Raw genomic sequence first — 20,770 nt, forward strand, 5'->3', positions numbered from 1 at the left:
GATGGTGGGATATACGGATGTCGGTGTTCATTGCACATGTTTTCTTCATATCGCGTTGTATCCATGTGCAAATATGTGCATTCATGCTCCCGGTGGCACATATGGCATCTGATCTACTTGATACTTCGAAGGACATTAAAACCAATTTTTCTAAGACCCTTGAAAAGTTTGGTGCTGATCCTACGATGAGATATACGGATGCGAATGTCCATTGTGCATTTTTCATGCACATACATAGCATCCACATGCAAATATGGGCATTCTTGTTCCCTAGTGAGACATCCGGCATTCGATGCACCTCACACTTTGCAAGGATATTAAAAAAACTTTTTTTAAGTCCCTTGCAAAGTTTGGTGCTGATCCGACGGTGTGGTACATGGATCTCGGTGTCCGTTACACATGTTTCCTTTATATACATAGCATCCACACGTGAATATGAGCATTCTTGTTCCCCGGTATCACATTCACCATCCGATGCACCTTACACTTTGCAAGGACACTAAAACAACTTGTTTTAAGACCCTTGCAAAGTTTTGTGGTGATCCGATGGTGGGATATATGGATGTTGGTGTCCATTGCACATTTTTCTGTCATATCACGTAGCATCCACTTGCGAATATGTGCATTCTTGCTCCCCAGTGGCACATATAGCATCCAATCACATAAAGATTTGGAAGGACATTGAAAACAATGTTTTAAAGACCCTTGCAAATTTTGATGCTGATCCGACGGTGGGATATATGGATGCGGATGTCCATTGTGCATTCTTCCTTCACATATATATCATCCAGATGCAAATATGGGCATTCTTGCTCCCTAGTGTCACATCTGGCATCCGATGCACATTTCACTTTGCAAGCACATTAAAACAACTTGTTTTAAGACACTTGCAAAGCTTGGTGCTGATCCGATGATGGGATATATGGATGTCGGTGTCTGTTGTGCATTTTTCCTTCATATGGCATAGCATCCACATGCTAATATGTGCATTCTTGTTCCCCGGTGGCACACACGACATCTGATCCACTAGATACTTTGCAAGGACATTAAAACTAATTGTTTTAAGACCCTTGGAAAGTTTGGTGCTTATTCGACGGTGGGATATACGGATGCGGATGTACATTGTGCATTTTTCCCTTGGGGCGCGCCAACTCAATATGTATTCTGTCACTACCCTCATCCAAAATCTAGGGTATGGGGGGACAAGGTCCATATATAATACGCATGGATTTCCTTTAAAATTTTAAATATGCAAGGGAAAAAAATGAAAATCTCATGTCCCCCCACCCACAAAATATGAGGCATATAAATTGAAAAATATGCAAGATTTTAAAATTTGTACATATTTTTCATAATATGTAAGGCCCAAGGGGGACGATCTTTTGGATGGGGGGAGAAAATAAAAAATACACTAAAATATGAAAACCCATCTCCTTTTAAATTAATGCAACTTTTTCATGTGTTACCTAAATTTCAAGGTGTAAATACATATTTGAAGCTCTTTTAGTGTAGAACACAACCATGTTAATTTGACCAATTTCTACTCATGGCATATTTTCAAATTCATCTCATACTCAAGATTTTGATATATTTTTTTAACTAAAGGGAGTTGGCGCCCCATGATTTTTCCTTCACATACATAACATCCACATGCAAATATGGGCATTCTTGTTCCCCGGTGTCACATCCGACGCGATTGAAGTCTTATAGTACATAGATGATAAAATTGTAGGATATATGAAAATCCTGAAGACTAACTTACTATTGAAGTCTAACATCAAAGGATTGAGGGTATCTATACTCTAGTATCTACTATCCAAGTTTCATCTAGCTACAAATTACAATTTGAAATTTGAAATTCAAAGTTAAACAATGCAAATTGGTCATTACAGTTGTAAAATGTAGAAGTTTCAAATTGCATTTAGAGATTGTGAATTTGCGCGATGATTATAAAGGCCTGTCATTAATTTTGACAATTCGACTGATCTTTACTTAAACTGACTAGTGAGATCTCTAAAGTTCAGAGTGACGATTAACAAGTCATGTCCAATCTTGAGTGACTGTTAATAAGCCATGTCCAATCTCAATTCTTGACATTTCCCTAGTTTGAGGCTTCTCTCCGAATCCCAATTTTTTATGTGAAGGTTGACCAAGAGACAAGAGTTCATAGGATTAGCATTACAATGACATGGATAGCCATTGCAGCTTTGTATGGCTTGTACATTTTTCTTGTACATTTCTTCGAACATATATGTCTTGGATATTTATGTTTACTTGTGTCATTCAACACTTAAATATAATTACTCGCGGTGTGAGGAATGTTTTAACAAGGGTAAAATTTTACGGCAATCTTGATTTTAAGGGCATTTAAAAGAAATAATTTGAAAATCAAAGCTGAATCAATAATCCTCTTTGAAGTACTAGTCAATATTGTCTAAGGACAAGTTTATAATTATTTACATGAGTGAATATGATAAAAGTTTATTTATTTCTATGTATTATTAATATTATTGCAATAAAATGTTAATCAAAGATCATCATCTTCCATCAAATGGATCACTTTCAAATTTGCCACCCTATCTTTGAAGAGACTCCTCTCTCACAACTCCAACTCTGGCATTAGCTCCTAACTTCTAAAGCATGAGCATTACTTGAGCCTTTGTGAGTCTTGATGCCTGTGTCCTTTGTCAAAGCTTTCATGTGTCCTTCATCAAAGCTTGAAAGCAACACTTCAAAGTTGAAGAGCCGATTCACAAATCACCACTGCCGTCAAACAAAGGTGGTGCAAGATGGTTTGCAAGATGGTGACTTGAAAGGTGTTGTCTTTTCATTATACAATGCAAAATATGCATCAAATAGAGAAAAGGTGAGCATTTGTGTGGGAGAGACATTCAAGGTGTGGTAGCTGTTGGAGTTGCAAGAAGGATTGAGCAAGTGAAGCAAAAGAGAGAGTTTATTCAAGAGAGATAGGCCCAGTATATAGGCTCCAGTTACATCCAATAGTGACATCACATGTGAGCTCAGTAGAGCATTTAGATCCACAAATCTCTCAATCAGTTCCATGATTCTCTCAATCACACACCACACACCTAGATTCACTCAATCATACCTATTGACACCTATCTAGCCACACCATGTGCTCACATACTCACAACCTTAGGCCTTAGGACTCTCGATCCCATTACATCAATTTGTCCTTCATTTCCCCCCACAAATTAATGACCTCAACCCTAGCAGTAGTCCATGGGAAACTTCATGGCTTACCCACATCTAGTGGCAACACACATGATCCACAACCTAGTACTCACTCTAGTTGCATTAGTAGTAGAATCATTTGGGCATCCTCATCCCAACATGATCTCACTCTGGTGACTTTGGTTTGTTGCTTTACAATGGGGAGATAGACAATGACTATGCATGGGAATACCCTTAGAATTAATAAAGTAACACATAAGACTAACAATCATTTGAGGGGGACATCCCAAGGTAGAGAACACTTATTGACCACACACACAAAAATTCTAAATTGAAGATGTGGGGAAATACCCCCCTTTGATGGCATATCTTGTCCTTCACCTCCTTTATCTTCTTCATTTTCTCCTTCATCTTCTTCTCCTCTTCTTGGCTAACCTTGCAGGGCTTCATCCATGAGATCTGCTTCACCATTGCTGCTATGTCATGCAAGGGTAGTGTCTACTCTTGTACAAGAGGTGGTCATGATTGTATGGCAAGGTATAGTCAACCAAATGCAAGTACATTTCATACATCATGAAAGATACTGAAACCATAACTAAGGCATCTTCAAAATAAGAATCATAATGGTTGTAGTTGAGACCTTTGATCCAATCATATCCATTGGAAATAATCATGCAAGTCACGATACATTCTTCCTTCATGTAAGCTCTTGTCATGGTCAATCCACACTAGTCAACTAGTCAACACGATAGTATGACTTGAAATCCACTTCAAAGTATCATAACCTCAATCCTCAACATAAAAGGTGAAAACTGCATTCAAGTGAGCTGAAAAAGGAATCTTTGAATCTCTAATCTATACTTTAACTCCTCAAGAATCATCTTAGCATTTAGTATAGCATCAAACTTTAAAAATAGTCTAGAAATGCTTGCAAAAAACAGAGGAACCTTGGAGGATTGCTACCTCACTCCACAAAGCATCAAGTAGAGGGAATTTTTTGCCCAATAAAAGGTACTTGGAAGTAGAAGACTCAGTGCAAGTCTCAGAGCAAATGAAGCTTCACACCTCCAGCGGCACCAACATCTTCTCCACCTCGAAAAACATGTCTTCTTCAAACCCGACTACTGTTTCTTAGTTTCTCCTCATTCCCTTGACCATTTGCCCTCAAAATTCACCAGAAAGTAGCTCATAACGTTGCCTAAATAGTGGCTCCAGCAAGCTGAATTGACAAAAATGGTGCGGGATGAAGTGAGTATCAGCATAGGCTGTAGAAGTGTGCCTATATTAGGGGAATCTATGTGGTTGAAATGGTTTGGAGAATGGTCCCCTACATTGGAAGAACAAGCGCTTGGAAATTTTTCTCAAAAAAGGAAAAAATGGAGACCAAGAGAGTGTGAGGAAGAAGATGATGACATGGCACTCCAAGAGATCTCAAGGATAGTGAACCAATGCTTTGATACAACATGTTGGAGTTGCAAGAAGGATTGAGCAAGTGAAGCGAAGGAGAGTTTATTCAAAAGAGACAGGCCCAATATATAGGCTCTAGTTACATCCGGTCCCCATTGAAGGCTGAGCCAATTGGCCTTGCTTAGCTGTGAGGCTTTAGCAGATCCCCCTCTCATCACGTCATTGTGAATCTCATAATGGAGTCGAGTTGCAGATGGAATGGTAGCCCTTGGGAAGTGCTCGGTGGACGTGGACGAGTCAGGTCGTTGAGGGACGTTTGAGATTTGGAGCTATTGTAGATAGCGGAGGCAAAGCAGTCTAGAATGTTGAGCTATTGCAAATGTCACTTGGTGCCTTACCGTTGAGTTGCGCCTATTGCACGTTGAAGTTGCTTGATGTGCTAGGAAGTGTCTCCTCAAAGCTATCTCTTGAGTCCCTATCTTTGTCTCTCTCAATTAATAGAATAGATCTCTCAATCTCAATCTAGGTTTAACTAAACGTAAGCTCTGATACCATGTGAATAAAGTGGGATCATGTTAAGCCTAGTGTACATAAGATCAATGTAAGGACTATGGAGGCTCAAAGCATATAGTGAAAACCATGAGGAGAGACACACCAAATAGGAAACACTCAATCTATTGTAATGTGCATAATCAACAATACATGATAGGCCTTAGAATAGTCAGAACTTGTAGGATCCTCTGATCCACATCTCTCCTTGTGGATGTCCTCGATCCACATCTTTACACCATGTAGTCCAAATCCTAAGGTGGCTACTTTAATGCATTCCTATACCATACCTTAGCCTTTAATTATGTGCTCATGGCACCATATCTCAATACCTCCTCCACTTCTCGACTGTCCTCCTCCACTCCCCGTGGTTGCAATAAGCCGCCCCTCCCTTCCATCCTCTACCTCTACCCCTACTAGCCCTTTCTTGGCACCTCTTCTTGCCCTCCTCCTCCACTTCCTACCCTCAGTCGCCCCTCCCTTCCCGAGGCTGCACTTAACCACCCCTTCGTTCCACCTCTACCTTTGACTATCCTCTTCCTGCCCTCCACCTCCACTTCACTCCTCCTCCTCCCTTCTGTTCTCCACCTCTACCCCTCCTCCACTTCTCGCCCTCAGCCACCCCTCCCTTCTCGCAACTTCTTCTCCCTTCCGTCCTCTACCTCCATCCTTCTCCACTTCCATTGCTCCTCCACTTCCATTCTCCACCTCTACCCCTCCTCCACTTCCCAGCCGCCACTCCCTTCTCATGGTCGCCCCTCCCTTCAGTCCCCCCCCTCTCCTTGTCCTTCCCTCCACCTCCTGCTCATGGTCCGTTCCTTGGTTGTTGCCGCCCTCCTACTCCCCGCCTCTTCTCTTGCTACTCGCCCCTCCTCCTGCTCACTGCCCCTTCCCTCCACCTCCTGCTCCTCACCCCTCCTCCTACTCATTGTCCCCCGCCTACTCGACCATGCTCACCCATCGCTCCTCCTGCTCGCCCTTCGTTCCCTTCACTCCTCCACGGCCGTGCAACCCCTCCTTCTCCTCCACCTCCTCCTCCTCCTCTTAGTCCTCTCTTTTTTTTTCATTAATTAAAATTAAAAACTCTAGCAATCAAAGATTGAAAAATTTTAAAGAAAGATGGTACCTGAAAGATTCAAGTGAGAAGTGAAAGATTGCAGTTGTTGCTCTTGCTCTTGCTCTTGCTCCTTCTTCTAGAATGAAGAAAGAAAAGTAATAGAATGCTTGGCTAGCTCCTAAGTATATTGTAAGAAGTGGCTTAAAATGTGCCTCATGGCTTCGTAGGATTTTAGAGTTTCATAAACATAAGTATATTGTAAGAAGTGGCTTAAAATGTGCCTCATGGCTTCGTAGGATTTTAGAGTTTCATGAACATAACCTGGTGGCTCCATAAAGACCTCTTCTTGTAAATCACCATGCAAGAAAGCATTCTTTACATCCACCTGATTTAAAGACCATCCCTTTGATGCAGCCATAGCAATGACTGCTCTTACAGTTGCCATCCTTGCAACCGGACTGAATGTTTCTTCGTAATCAATGCCATATGTCTGTGCATACCCCTTGACAACTAATCTTGCCTTGTATCTGTTCACAAAACCATCTGCATTGTGCTTCACATTATAAACCCACTTACAACCAATTGCATTCTTGTCTTTAGGCAAAGGCACCAATTCCCATGTAGCATTTGCTTCCAAGGCATCCATTTCTTCATCCATGGCTTTCTCCCATTTTTCTTTTCCCATGGCTTCCTCAAAAGAAGTGGGGTCTAGTTCCTGTATCACTTTGACCATATAGGCATAGTGAATGGCTATAAATCCATCATATTTCAGCCTATCCACATGATACCTAGCTCTAGTAGACCTGCGCAAAATAGGCTCACTTCCAGGTGCTCTCAAAACATCCTTGGTCTTCCTTACTCCAGGTGTAACAACAGAAGGAATACCCAACTCATCATCAATGCTCTGTTCTGAGCGACTGGATTCACCATCCACATAAAACATCAAACATGGGCTGATCTACCTTCTCTTTTCCTTTTCGTGATACCTGCATACCACTAGCTGTATTGCTTTGAGGAGATTTTCCTGATCTCAATCTGCCTGTCCATGGCAAAGTATGTGAACAACTGCTAGAGGACACTACAGGTCCACTAATATTTTGTGATTGCTGCTGTGAATTCTATGCAGCATTACCATTTTGTGCATCTACATCATCAATCACATTTATTGGTTTATACCAGCTACTCATCTCATCAAAAACATCTCTACTCACTGTAAACTTACGAGTAGAAGGGTTATAGCATCTATACCCTTTCTGCTGCAGAGAATAACCAATAAAGATGCACTTCTCAACTTTTGGATCCATACAGCACATGAACATAGGCAATGCAACCAAAAATTTTCAAATGAGAAATATCTGGTTTCCTACCAGTATACATCTTCTCTGGCGTCATGGCATGTATTGCTGCAGTGGGAGTCCTGTTCATTATGTAAAATGCTGTAGCAACTGCTTCAACCCAATAATAATCTGGTAGGTCTTTTTCATTTAGCATGGCTTGAGATACCTCTCCAATATGCCTGTTTTTCCTTTCTGCAAGTCGATTTTGTTGTGGCGTATGATTGCATGAATATTGCTGCTTTATGCCATGCTCCTGCAGGAACCTTGCAGACTCATTTGAGAGGTACTCTCCCCCTCCATTTGACCTTAGGCATTTTATTTGCAGGCCTATTTCTTTTTCAACCATAGCTTTAAAAGCTTAGAAATGCCCAAACACTTCACTTTTCCTTTTCATAAAATGCACCCAAACTTTTCTGCTATAGTCATCAATAAAAGTGACAAAATAATGACATCCTCCAATAGATGTAGCTTTAGTAGTCCACACATCAGAGTGGATTATTTCCAATGGCTTCTTACTCTCTTGAACATGTCTAGGAAATGGTTTCCTTGCCTGTTTTCCAAATTGACAGGCTTCACATACCTTATGCATTTTTGCAACCTTGAATTTAGGCAATCCTGCAACAATATTTTGGGCTTGCATTGATTTAAGTCGCTGTACATTAACATGACCAATACGTTTATGCTAGATATCAATATCTGCAACTACACCGGTCCCTTGTGCAAACATTGTTGCACTCAATTCAAGCATGTCCGCATCCAACGTAAACATCCTGCCCTTCTTCTCTCCTTTGGCTATCAAGCGACTGTTATTTTTCATATCCTCAACAAAGCATCCATGAGGACTAAATTTGACCTGCAAGCCCTGCTCAACCATTTGACCAACAAAAACCAGGTTCTTGGTAATGTTCGGGACATGAAATACATCAAACAAGTATTTCTTTTTCCCATCCTGCATAGACAAAGGAATTTTACCAATCTGCACAATAGGATGTGCAGTATCATCACCAGTCTCCACAAATCCTAGTCTATCCATTTTCCTTGCATCCTGCATCCACTCTGCATGACCTGTCATATGGTTTGATGCACCTGAGTCAACATACCACACATCATTGCTTTCTTCTGCACTTGTCACAGAATTGGTCATGTGCCGCACCATAAACAAATGCTCATTTCTATCATCACCCTGTCTACTAGAGGATGCATAATTGCCTTGCTGCAATTTTCCATTCATAATGTCATTCTGCTTTTTGTAGCAGTCTTTAGCCATATGACCCATTTTACCACAATGGTAGCATTCAACATTGCCGTTTGCATTTTGGCCTGTCTGCCATCCACCACGACCTCTTTGGCTCCCCCTGCCTTGAGAGTTACCACGTCATCCACCATAGGACTAGTTTTCTTGAGTTTGCTGCATATTCTGATTTCTACCACGGCCTCCAGATCGGCCTCTAGATTAGCCCTACCTCTACCTCTTCCAGCATTTGAGTAGAAGATAGTTTCTTTTGAAGTTCCTCCTGAAGAAGATGCACCACCATTTCTCTGCTCTTTAGAAATTAGAAGAGCAAACAACTCCTCAAATTTAGGAAATTTTTCACAGACGGCAATGGATGTCCGGAACTGTGCATAATCCTTTCCTAGACCATTCAAGGTCACAGAAACTAAATCATCATCTTCCACTGGCAAGTGCATCTGCAATTTTCTTCACCTTCATGTGGTAGTCATTGATGCTCATATTTTCTCTCTGCACATTGTGCAACTCCTGCTTGAGCTGCATTTTCCTGGCTTGCGTATTTGTGCTATACATTTTTGCCAAAGTATCCCATGCCTCCTTTGGCGTACTTGCATCTTGAATATGCACAATCATAGAATCTGAAATACTGATAGAGAGCCAGTACATAACTTTTCTGGCTCTCTCATGCCATCCTTTAAATGTGTGCATTTCCTATTGATTGGGAACATTATGAAGAACTCCCAATAGCCTTTTCCCATAAGGAAATTCGTCATTCTAAACTTCCATGCTTGGAAGTTGTTCTTGTCAAGCTTTTCAGTGACAATCTGTGAAAGAGAATCAGACGCCATTATAGAACACTGCAAAATATTCTGTCACTGCAAGAAACAGAGCTTCTGCCTCACACTGGCAAATCTGCAAAACTAATGAAAGTGGTATTTGACCACACAGTCACTTCCTAGTGATGATTTTGCATCAACAAGCAATAAGGATGATTTTGTAACTCCCAATATCTCTGTGCACAGGAATACGATGCAATTTCTGTGGTAACTTTTCACCGACCTGTAGAGCAATGGTCGCACAGCAAAAACAGGGCCTTTTTCTCAATGCTTCAGAGAACTTCCGCCTCCGAAACGGGCCCCGAAATGGCCTCGAATCAAAAAAATAAAGTCACACCAAGCTTAGCCCTATCCCATAGTATATATTGCCCTCTCGCCACACCGCGAAGGGCATCTCAACCTGAGACAATGCACTCTTGCACTTTCCGGCTATGCTACCTGCAGAGATTTGCTCCCAAACTCGAAAAAGGAAAGCAACACTAGTCCTCTTACTAGGACACCACGAACTTGGTTTGCTTTCTTGAGCTCCTTACCACGAACCAGGCTCTGATACCATGTGAAGATAGTGGGAGAGAGGAAAGGAGTCTCACTTGTGGCTTTCTCACATACACAATGGGGGAATACACACAAAGGTGGAGGCTAACAAATAGTTTTCCTCTTCTTAGTTGTGAAAGCCAAAAGAACTCTAGTACAAAGAAATAGGAGAACCCTATATGTGGGTCTCAAACCAAACTCAGCTAACTAAGGTGGCATACTAACTGAGCCACGAACTAGAGTACATAAGGATAGCTATCATCCCCAGCTATTATTCATGGGCGGTGTACCAACTGCATTTGCAGCTAACAAGTCGGTGACATAAATGCACAACGGTCACCCTAGCATATCACGAGTGGAGCTCGATATCTCAACATTCCCATCCATCTTTTAAGTTTGATGGTGACAGATTTTGTTTTGAGGAAATATCAACCTTGGGCAAAAAATATTTTGTTTTTGAGGAAAGCTTTTGGGGATTCCCATCCATCTTTGAGGTTTGATGGTAGCATGATAATTGTTTTTTAGGAAAAGTCAACCTTGGGCTTTTTGCGTAGATCAAGGGTCCCGTGAGAGAGGCTATTTTCCTTGCCAAATCAATATTTTTTTATTTTAAGGAATTTTTAGGCTTCATGGCAAGCGGAGATTTAATTTTTCCTAGTCGGGCATGCATATTTCCATCGACGTGCTCTTGTTAAATGGTGTTTGTCCCATGAATAAAATACTTAGTGAAAAACATGACACTAAGTGGAAAACATGGTTCCATGCGTGATCGACCATGCGAACCATATCCGATGGGCATGATACTTTGCACGTGCCTCAACATAGGTGGGATTGATGCATGTGCAAAGCAGGGTGCCCATCAGATATCAATGATTGTGATGATCTAAAGCGATTATTTGAGAATGCAATGTCTCCAAAACAAAGAGAAGCATACCAAAAAAAAAAGAGAATTTGATCATGGACTTGTTTGGCATTCTAGAATAAAATATGCATTTTGGAAGGAGCAAGCTATTTCTCATCCAAATGAGTACATGTGCATTATTGTAGATGGTATGGATCAGAATACAACAACATTACCTAGATTCGTTAACACTCCACATAAGCTACAAGGATAGTACTTTTTGAAGACACATTTATGTGGAGTGTTAGTGCATGGATATAAGATTTTTGTAGACATATGGATTGATTCCTTGTATCTACATGATAGAAATCAAGTTGTGACATCCGTTATGAAGGCAATTCATAGTGTACATATAGAAAAAGGTCACCTACCAGCAAATTTGAGAATACAGGCAGACAATTGCGGACGAGAGAATAAGGATGTACTCTCCTTTACATTTTGCTCAATGCTAATTACTCATTAAATCTTCAATGAGATTGAAGTTGGGGTTTTGTTGGTTGGAACCACACATGAGGATATTAATCAGGTATTTAGCACAATCTCAAGAGAGCTAAAACACAAGGACATGGAGACGATGGATGACTTAATAAGAAAATGTGGGAGGCAAGTTGGTGGCCATAAGGAATGTATAGTATGCTCCATGGTTGAAAGGATGTATGATTGGAAGAGCTTTATTGTACCTTTCATACAGTGGTAACACTATTCTCTTGATACAACATGGGAACTTGAAGAACCTTACAGTCTCTTAACTTCAATTCCGAGCAAAGAATTTCATCCAACATGGGCTCCTATAAAAGAATTCAATGAGAAATCCAAAGGTGAAATAGAAGGCTTAAAAGCTTTTATTATATACAAAGAGGAAATGTTGAAGAGATTTCCTGATTGGAAGCCCTCTTGGAAGGAACACGCTACTGTTGTAATTAGGAAGACCTACCAATTGATAAAGGATCTTGAGAAAATGCGAGAAGATGATGTTAAGAGAGAACGGCCTTTATTTTGGCCAAATATTGGTAACAACTTGCACCCAGCTTGTGGTCTCTTTGAAAATGAGTTTGAATCACTACAACCACGTCTATATTATGGACCAAAAAAGAGAGTTTATGCCACAAATAGACATAGGCGTCCATTGTTTTGTTGCAGTTCGACCATTGGATGATGAACATGAGAACGCGAAGTTATGGGTTGCAAAAGTGGTGGACGTGAGCATGGATGACCAAGGGAGATCTACAACATTTACAACAATATGGTATGAGCCATAGGGTAGGAAGGAGAATTAGGATAACAATACATTGTATACTAGTTGTCTAAAAAAGGAATGGGTCCCAAACCATGAAGCAGTTTCAAAGCTTTCAACAAAGACAGTCATAGTATCCTGGAAATCAAGGATGAAGAAAACAAAGAAGCACATGGGGTGTGATGTAGAAGAAAAAATAAAAATACCGCAACCAATTATTTCACACATTATAGAGTCCTTATATATTCTCGCTAAGGAGGAAGTAGAAGGAGATACATTAGGAAAAAAGGGAGCTCGTTTTGGGGCCTTTTGGCCAAAATGAAAAATAGCTCTCAACCAATGGCCATAGAGCCAACGTAATGTGGGGAAATTTAAAAAATTTTTGAACTATATTTGGATTGTTAGGGCAAGAAAGAATATTTTATTCATGTATGACTATAACAAATAAAAATTTTGGTCGAGCTACTGACATGATTCTACTATCTAACAATATCTCATTCAAAATACATCACCAACTGAAATGTGCTTTCCCTCCCAAACTACTCTCCCCTCCCAAATTACTCTTCCTGCTCTCTCTCTCTCCCTCTCCCTCTCCCTTCCTCTCTCTCTCTCTCTCCCTCTCTCTCTTTCTCTCAGTTGCTTCCTCGTATACATTTCTTCAACCTATAGATTGGGTTTCCTTCCATGAGTTTTTGCTGGCGATGGCAAACTAGTAACTTGAAGTACCTCTAGGAGCAAGGTACAAGAGCGAGCTCTTTTCTTTGTCAATCTCTCTGTTTGAATCTAATCTATGCTTGTGCAAAACAGTGTGTTTATCATAATATTGCAAACTAGAATATAACTTTTGCAAGTTTTTCATGGGTATGGCTAAACATTGACAGGACCTCACTCTTTGAGAAGCTTTCTTTGTCAAAATATTGAGGAGCAAGGTACAACAATGAGCTCTTTGCTTTTCCAATCTCTCTTATTGAGATTTAAGATGTGAAAGTGTTAAGTTGGAATCTGGATAATATTCTTTCAGTTTTTGGTGAACAAGAGTGTATTTATAAAGATGTTGCAGAATGGAATATAACTTTTGAAATTTTTTCATGGGGACGACAACACAATAACTGGTCTTAGTTTTTCATGAAGCTTTGTTGATCATAATATTGAAGTGCAAGGTACAAGAATGATGTCATTGCTTTGTTAATCTCTCTCTTTGACAATATTCTTAAAGTTTTGGATAAGAAGATTGTGCTTATGCAAGACTAGAGTATAATGTGCTCTCTTTGATATGTCCATTGAGTTTTCAGGTGTTCGAGTAAAAGTTTGGATACTAGTCTCAATGGCATGCATCGATAATCAAAACTATTCTTGTGCCAAACGTCATGTTGAACAGACTGTCGAGGACGAAGCTATAGAAGTGAGCTCCCTCAATCATCGACCTTTTTCCTCTATCTCTTCCATCGATGTTGCCAACAAGGTTACTGTGGATGGCTCCTGGCAAATACTGATTGTATCAAAAGGAAGTTGGGTGCTCATGCAATATAACAGAAGGAAGAATCCACATTCAAGTAATCTCTTTTTGGCATCTTGGAAGGGTAGGGCGAAAGATTTTAGAACCAAGGAGGGGATGAAATCAAAATAGGAAATATTGGTTCATGTATACATGCATAGAGAGCTTGTGTTGCGAGAGAATTATCCAACTTATCTTCCACAACACAGACCAAATTGTAAGTGACTTCATTGAGAATTTATATTTTATAATCAGAGACTTTCTTGAACCTCAATGTCTTTATTTTTATTTTTAGATATATATCCTTCATCTTATGAGTAGTGGTAGCCTACCGAATGCATTTTAGGATTCATGGATGTCATAAATGGGTCCATAGGAGAGTTGCAATACCAAGGTAGATTGGCAGCATGGTTAGCTCAATCAAAAGTCTTTTTCTATGATCATTTTTACCAACTATTGGATAAAGCCAACACACATGGTGTGTTGAAGAAACTAGCTCTCCCAGCATGGAATACACTAATTGGACAATTCCTCATGGTGTTGTAACAGAGTCATATAGAGCCAGGTTGTTTTTAGAAGTACAATAATCCTTATGGCCACTAGTAGAATCAAAAAAATAACTATTTGCATGCCAATAATAGTCTTTGTAGCTCTATTCAATAAATTTTATACTGCTACAAAGACATAAACTCAATTGACCTTGAAAGATATACTTACTATAGAGCTGCAAGCATGATTGTGCAAGTGACATGGTTTTCTTTCTATGCTAAAGCACTTATCCAATCCTGTTTCAAATCCCAGCTCATATCATCATTCACAGTCTTTATAGATATTCTGATCCTTGGTCCAAGTTGCAGTAACTTCTGATGAATTTGCAACTACCTCAGTAATGTCTACAATTCCAAGACAAACACTGTTTCTTTAACTCGTTCCCTAAGGGACTCTTCATATGCAACCTTGCCTATGGTCTCATGTTGGTGAGTGACCTCTATTATCTTTACTGCATCTGCTTTAGGTTTTCTAGCTGGAAGTATCAACACGACATCTCTCATTTTAAGATCATTCCAATCCTCTGCATTAAGGATCTTGTCATATCTATACCTGACCCTTACAAGTGTTTGGATGTCTTTTTTCATTACAGTCACCCTGTGTCCATGTGCTGCTACCAGCATTGTGTCTTGAAAAAACTCTATAAGCCACTCTTTAGCAGCTTCTTAGAGAGCAAGCAGTGTAGTCCTTTGCCATCTGAAGTCCACATGCCAGTTGATGCATTTTGCCCTCACAAGCCTCTGGAATGGTGCCATGGGTACTGCATACCCAATTGCTTTCTGAACCTTCCTGATCTCCATCAAGATAGATCTACCTTGGCTCACTCTTTTCTTCCTGTTCCTTGCTAGCATATGCACAGGCTTCCCCTTCTTTGAGAATTTTGATCTTGATGGAGCTGTGGTAGCCCTTGCAATGTCAGGTCCCTTGCCTTTCTTCCTGGCTGTTGCTTTGGTTCTAGCAAAAAAACACCCCATAACGTGTTTATGGTCAAAACATGCTATGTGTGCCATGATTTGCTAAAAAACGTGATTTGCAGCAATACTCTTGAAAACACTGGAAAATCGTGTTTTTGAGCAAATTGGTGTGCAATAGTGTGTAAAATGCATAGAGAAATACCATTTTACTAAAAATACTAACCTTATTAGTATGTAGAGCTTGATGGGTGATCGTTTGATGGGTTGAGCTAGAGCTGTAGTGGGTCTGGGTGATGGAGCTGGAGCTGTAGTGGGTCAGTGTGCTATTGATGGGTGTCAGCTTGATGGGTTGAGATAGAACTATAGTGGGTTTGGATGATGGAGTTGGAGCTATATTGGGTCAGTGTGATAGAGCTAGTGAGGTTGGATAGCACAAGCCCATAGGGAGGAAGATGAAACTCGAGATGAAGAAGACAAGGGGATGATTAAGTCTGGCGGCTTGGTGTAATAATAGGTGTAATCCATCACTACACACTTAATTCACTAGTACCTTAAAGATCATTTTTGGCATGTGTGGCTGACAAGTGTGACTTGCATAGATATCTATGACATCTCCTCTTATCTTCACTTTTCTCCATCCATTCAACAGTTTTGATCTTCATCACTTTTCTCCTACACCGTAGCCTCATCTTCAACTAGACAACACTTAAGCCTTCGCTTGTCTCCCACCATCATCGTTGCCCACCTACACTTGTGCAAAAGCCATGGAGAGAAAAAATATAGGTACTTAAATACACCACAGCCTTGATCTACCTTTCCAAGTTTTTTCTTGATCTATCTTTGTATATGTTTGCTTAAAAATCCAATTCCACTGCACTAGATCTTAGGCATTTGCTTCATCTTTTGCATGATCTAAGACCATTTTATTTTAAGATTTACTTGAATTTGTCTGGACCTGATGTTTAATATGGGACCTAGATATTGTTACTTTGAGGCCAAGGAGTTTTCTTGAAAATGTGATTTGAGCATGTATAGCTGAGGAACACCCCATATCACATTTATGGGCAAACTCTATTTCTACTGCACCTAGTCCCATGCATTTGATTGATCCAATGTTTGGCTACATAGTAGTATTTACATAAATAGAAGTATTTTCTTGAAAATGCCATGCCACTGTATTTAGTTTAAAAAACCTTCATGTCGTGTTTATGTGCAAACTTGCAAAGAGGAGGATCTAAGCATTCAGGTGATGCAGCAAGACCATTCAGGAAGGTCATTGACCTGTCAACTTACATTGTAATGGAGGAGGAATCTCTTGGTGAGAATTGATTTTTGAGTGCTTCTGTTTCATTTAGCTACATGTGCAAGACTCAAATTATATGATGCACTCAAGAGGAGAAAGCCCAATGAGAAGGGTTCAGACAAAGGTGGATAGGCAGTTGCTAAGGGAAAGGAGAAGGAGGAAAAGAAGTCACCCCAACTGTAGCTCTTCCAATTTTTACAAAAGTCTAAAAGACAAATGCAGTATCACAAATACCGTGAGATGTTCAATAAGATGATGGATTTGCGGTCTCTTCTAGCATAGCACAAGGATTTTCTTGGAGAGGTGTATGAGTCTTTCAACAAGCTGACAGTTGATGAAGGATCTAAAGTTGCCAACAATAAAACTTTTGTACATATCAAGGACATTTTCAGGAATGATAGGATCCGGTATCAAATGCACAAGCTATTTGATAGTTTTGAAGACTGCCACAAGGGAATCTGCCTTGTACACAAGGGCAATTGCAGGATACTTGAAGAGTCACTTGCATTTGCCATGTATGTACAATATGCTGATGGGTCAGTTGAGGACACAAAGGATAGTGATACGGAAGAGGAAACAGAAGATAAGTTGGATCTACCAGATGTGGAAGAGAAGATCGACCCGAAAGAGGAGGAGCTTGCAGTTGCAGCATTGGATCTAGTGGCTCTAAAAAATGAGACACTAAGAGATGTTGTCCTAGTGGATGGCATTGAGGTTGAAAGCTCTGACCTCACTGTGCCCATTCTTCCCTTTTTTAGTATTGAGGGAAAATAGTATGTCCTGTCGTATGACATACAGTGCCTCTTCAATTTGAGAGAGGATTATGCAATTGCCCTTATTGCACAGTCTTGCAGGGTCGACAAGGAAGTAAATATTGATGAGACGATCCTTTGTTAGAGCTGGAGGACAAATTCAATCCTTCAGAAGAATTGTCCATCTATTTTGAGCAAGCCAAAATGTATGAAGATGTGGGTGAGACAATCTTCTAGGAAACGCAAGCATGAATGAACCTCACAGCAAGCTTGGATATCAGTCAGAGCTCCAAGGAGAAGGAGGAGATGGGTATCTCCTTGTTTAACGATGATGTGCTCAAGAAAGATGAGAATATGGACGTAAAGCACCTACCTTTCTTGAATTTGGAGTTTAGATATACAATTTAATGGTTTGTTTTTAATCTGAGTGTGTTTCATGTATGGTAGTTGTTCGTTGAAGATGGCACATTCCTCCTTAGGGCAACTGGAAGTAGAATTCCTAGGCTTGGTAAATTATCAAGCCTTTCTCATTATATTATAGACCTATTTGCTGCAAAGATCTTGATTTTTCACAAATTGCTTAGCAACAATGGAGTTGCTATTACTTATTTTTCAAGTGTTTGTCAAAAGTTTTGGGTGGTCATCCTATATCTTGGCAAACAGATAAGATTATTCTGATAGCGGAGTGGTCTGCTTTGATTATTTTTGGGTGTTATGCTGGAAAACAATGCTCAAGAGCTAGTTACTTTTTGACATATACTGCCTGGGCACTATCTTGTGGTGTAAAGGATCCCCTCACCTTGGAGGCTTATGGAAAGCATAAGCTCATAAGGAATCGAGAGCCTTCTTTGGTGGCCCTTCCTGACAAAACATATGAAGAGCAAACTATGATAACAACAACTCTTGCACAAGGTAAGAGTTTGGTTGCTCCTCAACTCAAGAAAAAAAGGGAGAAAAAATGTCTCCAATCAAAGTAACAAGAAGGATTCCAAGCAAAGTTGGCAACCCATTGGAAGAATAGCTTGTGTGGCATTGTATATTTTACAAGATGGAAGTAGAGTTGAATTGTGAGAACATTGTCAAGATGGAAGTAGAGTTGAATTGTGAGAACATTGTTATTTTAGAATGTCTTAGTTATGTTTATGTGTATTCGTGACAAAAACAATGTACATTTTGAAATAGAAATATATGTATTACATTTCAAATATTTCAACGGTTGCATACAATGACTTCTTATGAATGAAAGATCCAAATCATTGTTCATTGCACAAAAAAAATTTGTTACATTAAATGACACCTATTGATGAACAAGATTTAGTACTTAGCTTCTATCTACCCTCTATCTGCCCATTTGTGGTTTATATCTTTGAGTGCCTCCATCAAGCATGTCTTTGTGCTGCATTTGAGTTCTCCAAAATATGCCTCCTTCTTTCCTTTTGAGCCAATCTAAAAGCTAGCTGAACCTGTGATGTATTGACTTTCTTCTTGGCTTGAAGCCTTTGTAGTATTCCTCGATAGAACCACTGAAAGACTTCTTTTAAACTATTGGCTTTCTGTTTTCCTCCAAAATGTTGTGTATATCTAAAGAATACATTCCTTGCCATGTAGTGTGATTTCTACATTCCCTGTGTAAACCAAATTGCAGGGCATCCGTATTTTTTTACAAAGAAAGGAAGGTGATTGTAGATTATATTCTGTTTTGATACATAGGCAAGTGGGCATTAGAAGATATAAAAATAATATTATTTACTTAAAAAAAATACATGCACAAAAACAAGATATTGTTCTTACCATGTAATGAGTGATGTTACATGTTGTCCAAGCCTCTTTCATTGCCTTTCCAAAACTCTTTACCACTTCTTCAAATGCTTGTTAATCATTCTTGCTCCAGGTAGCTTGGTCACAAAAAAACAAAAAGCTTATCTAAGCATTTCCACACTTCTGCCTTGACATCTCTTGCCAATCTGTCTGCCTAATGATCTTTGACAGCATTGTGTACTTTTCTCCACAAGTTATACTTTATCCTTGATACGTATGTTATTTTACTGCCATTTATTTTTCTTTTCTCTGGATGAGACAAAAATCTTCTAGCCTTTACTCCACCAATAGATGGCTTGATAGGGACATCTTTTCCATTTGTAGATTTTTAAAGATCCTTTGTAATATGTACATCTCCTCCATGGAGGCCAATTTTCGATAGCACTGATTCTAATGATTGTAGTGCCTCTTTTCTTCTGCTCCTCTTGAGGGGCCAAAGTTTCCATGCAAATCCAATATATAGGAAAACTAGTTTCTCAATTATTCTACATAATGCATGCAATGTACAAATGTGAACATTGCATAATGGGATCTCAAGAACTGCTTTGAAATTTGTATCTACTTTATCTCTGTTGGGTGCTCTTTTCCACCATTTAGAATCTAACACATGCACTAGTTCGTTGCAGTACAAGCAAGGATACTTTGAGTTACCCCCTTTGCTTATATTGAACATACACTTCAATGTCTTCAGGTCACCTGCCATATGCCATTCAATTTGAAAATCACCCTTCTCTGATGACATCCTTGGACTTGACTCTTTATAATTGATGGTATATCTGTTTGATGAAATACCCAATAAAGTATTGCATGGTCCTCAGTCTTCACCTGTGATTTAAAATCATAGGCTTGCAAGATATGTGATATAAAATTTATAACATTTTGAAGTACTTTGAGCTAGACTTTGTGATCGATTGATCAAGTGCTCAATTCATCAAAGTGATAGCAACTCTCTCTATCTTTTTTTCCTCGACAATTTCACACTCATCTAACTTCACAATAAACTTCAAAATTCCTTTACATTCTTCAAATGTGATACTATAGAACTTAACCATTAGGCTGTGTAATTGTTCAAGATCTACAAAAATATTATTCCAAGCATTATATGTAGTGCTTCCCTTTTCACTTTCATATACACTTTCGATATGAAAGTACTGTCCAATGAACTTATCAATTTCTTGGTTGAAATGACCTCGTTCCTTCCACACTTGTGTTGGTGTTGGTAACAACACATGTTTTATCCATTGATCTTTTAATGTTGATCACACGACTTTAAAAATTGAAGCATATCCTTTTTTGCTCACTCTGCTCACATCAAGAGCCTCTTGAATTTTTGTGACATCAGCTTTGCTTTCCGATACAAAATCTTCAAGAACTTCATGTTTTACCTTCTTAAACTTTTTTTCCTCGATCATGTTCTTTGCAACAAAAGTGGAGACTAAACCCTTCATTTGTTTGACAAAAATTAAATCAAGATCAACGTTTTCTTTTTGGGGACTCAAAATTTCCCTGCAACGAGTACACTTTGCAATATCATAGATTTGTTTGCAAGAAAGACACACTTATACAAGATGTGCTCTTACCTTGCTTTTTGTACTCTGCGCTTACATCCTCTGATGCCAGCTTTCAACTCTGCAATGTTTCAAATTCTGTTGCTTTGT

General features: G+C 39.5%; 1 protein-coding gene across 1 annotated transcript in view; it reads right to left on the minus strand.

The window, feature by feature from the left end:
• Nucleotides 1–5,901, minus strand: part of LOC147880322 (uncharacterized) — an 87,333-nt gene extending 81,432 nt beyond the window's left edge. Inside the window, exon 1 of the mRNA XM_087370400.1 lies at nucleotides 5,814–5,901. Within this exon, the coding sequence (XP_087226526.1) occupies nucleotides 5,814–5,901 (88 nt within the window). The remainder of the gene's footprint in view (nucleotides 1–5,813) is intronic.
• Between the last annotated feature and the right edge of the window lie 14,869 nt (nucleotides 5,902–20,770).

Source organism: Dipteris shenzhenensis, chromosome 32, assembly GCF_047967505.1.
Source record: "Dipteris shenzhenensis isolate YYH24624 ecotype China chromosome 32, Dip_SZ_1.0, whole genome shotgun sequence".
NCBI lineage: Eukaryota > Viridiplantae > Streptophyta > Polypodiopsida > Gleicheniales > Dipteridaceae > Dipteris > Dipteris shenzhenensis.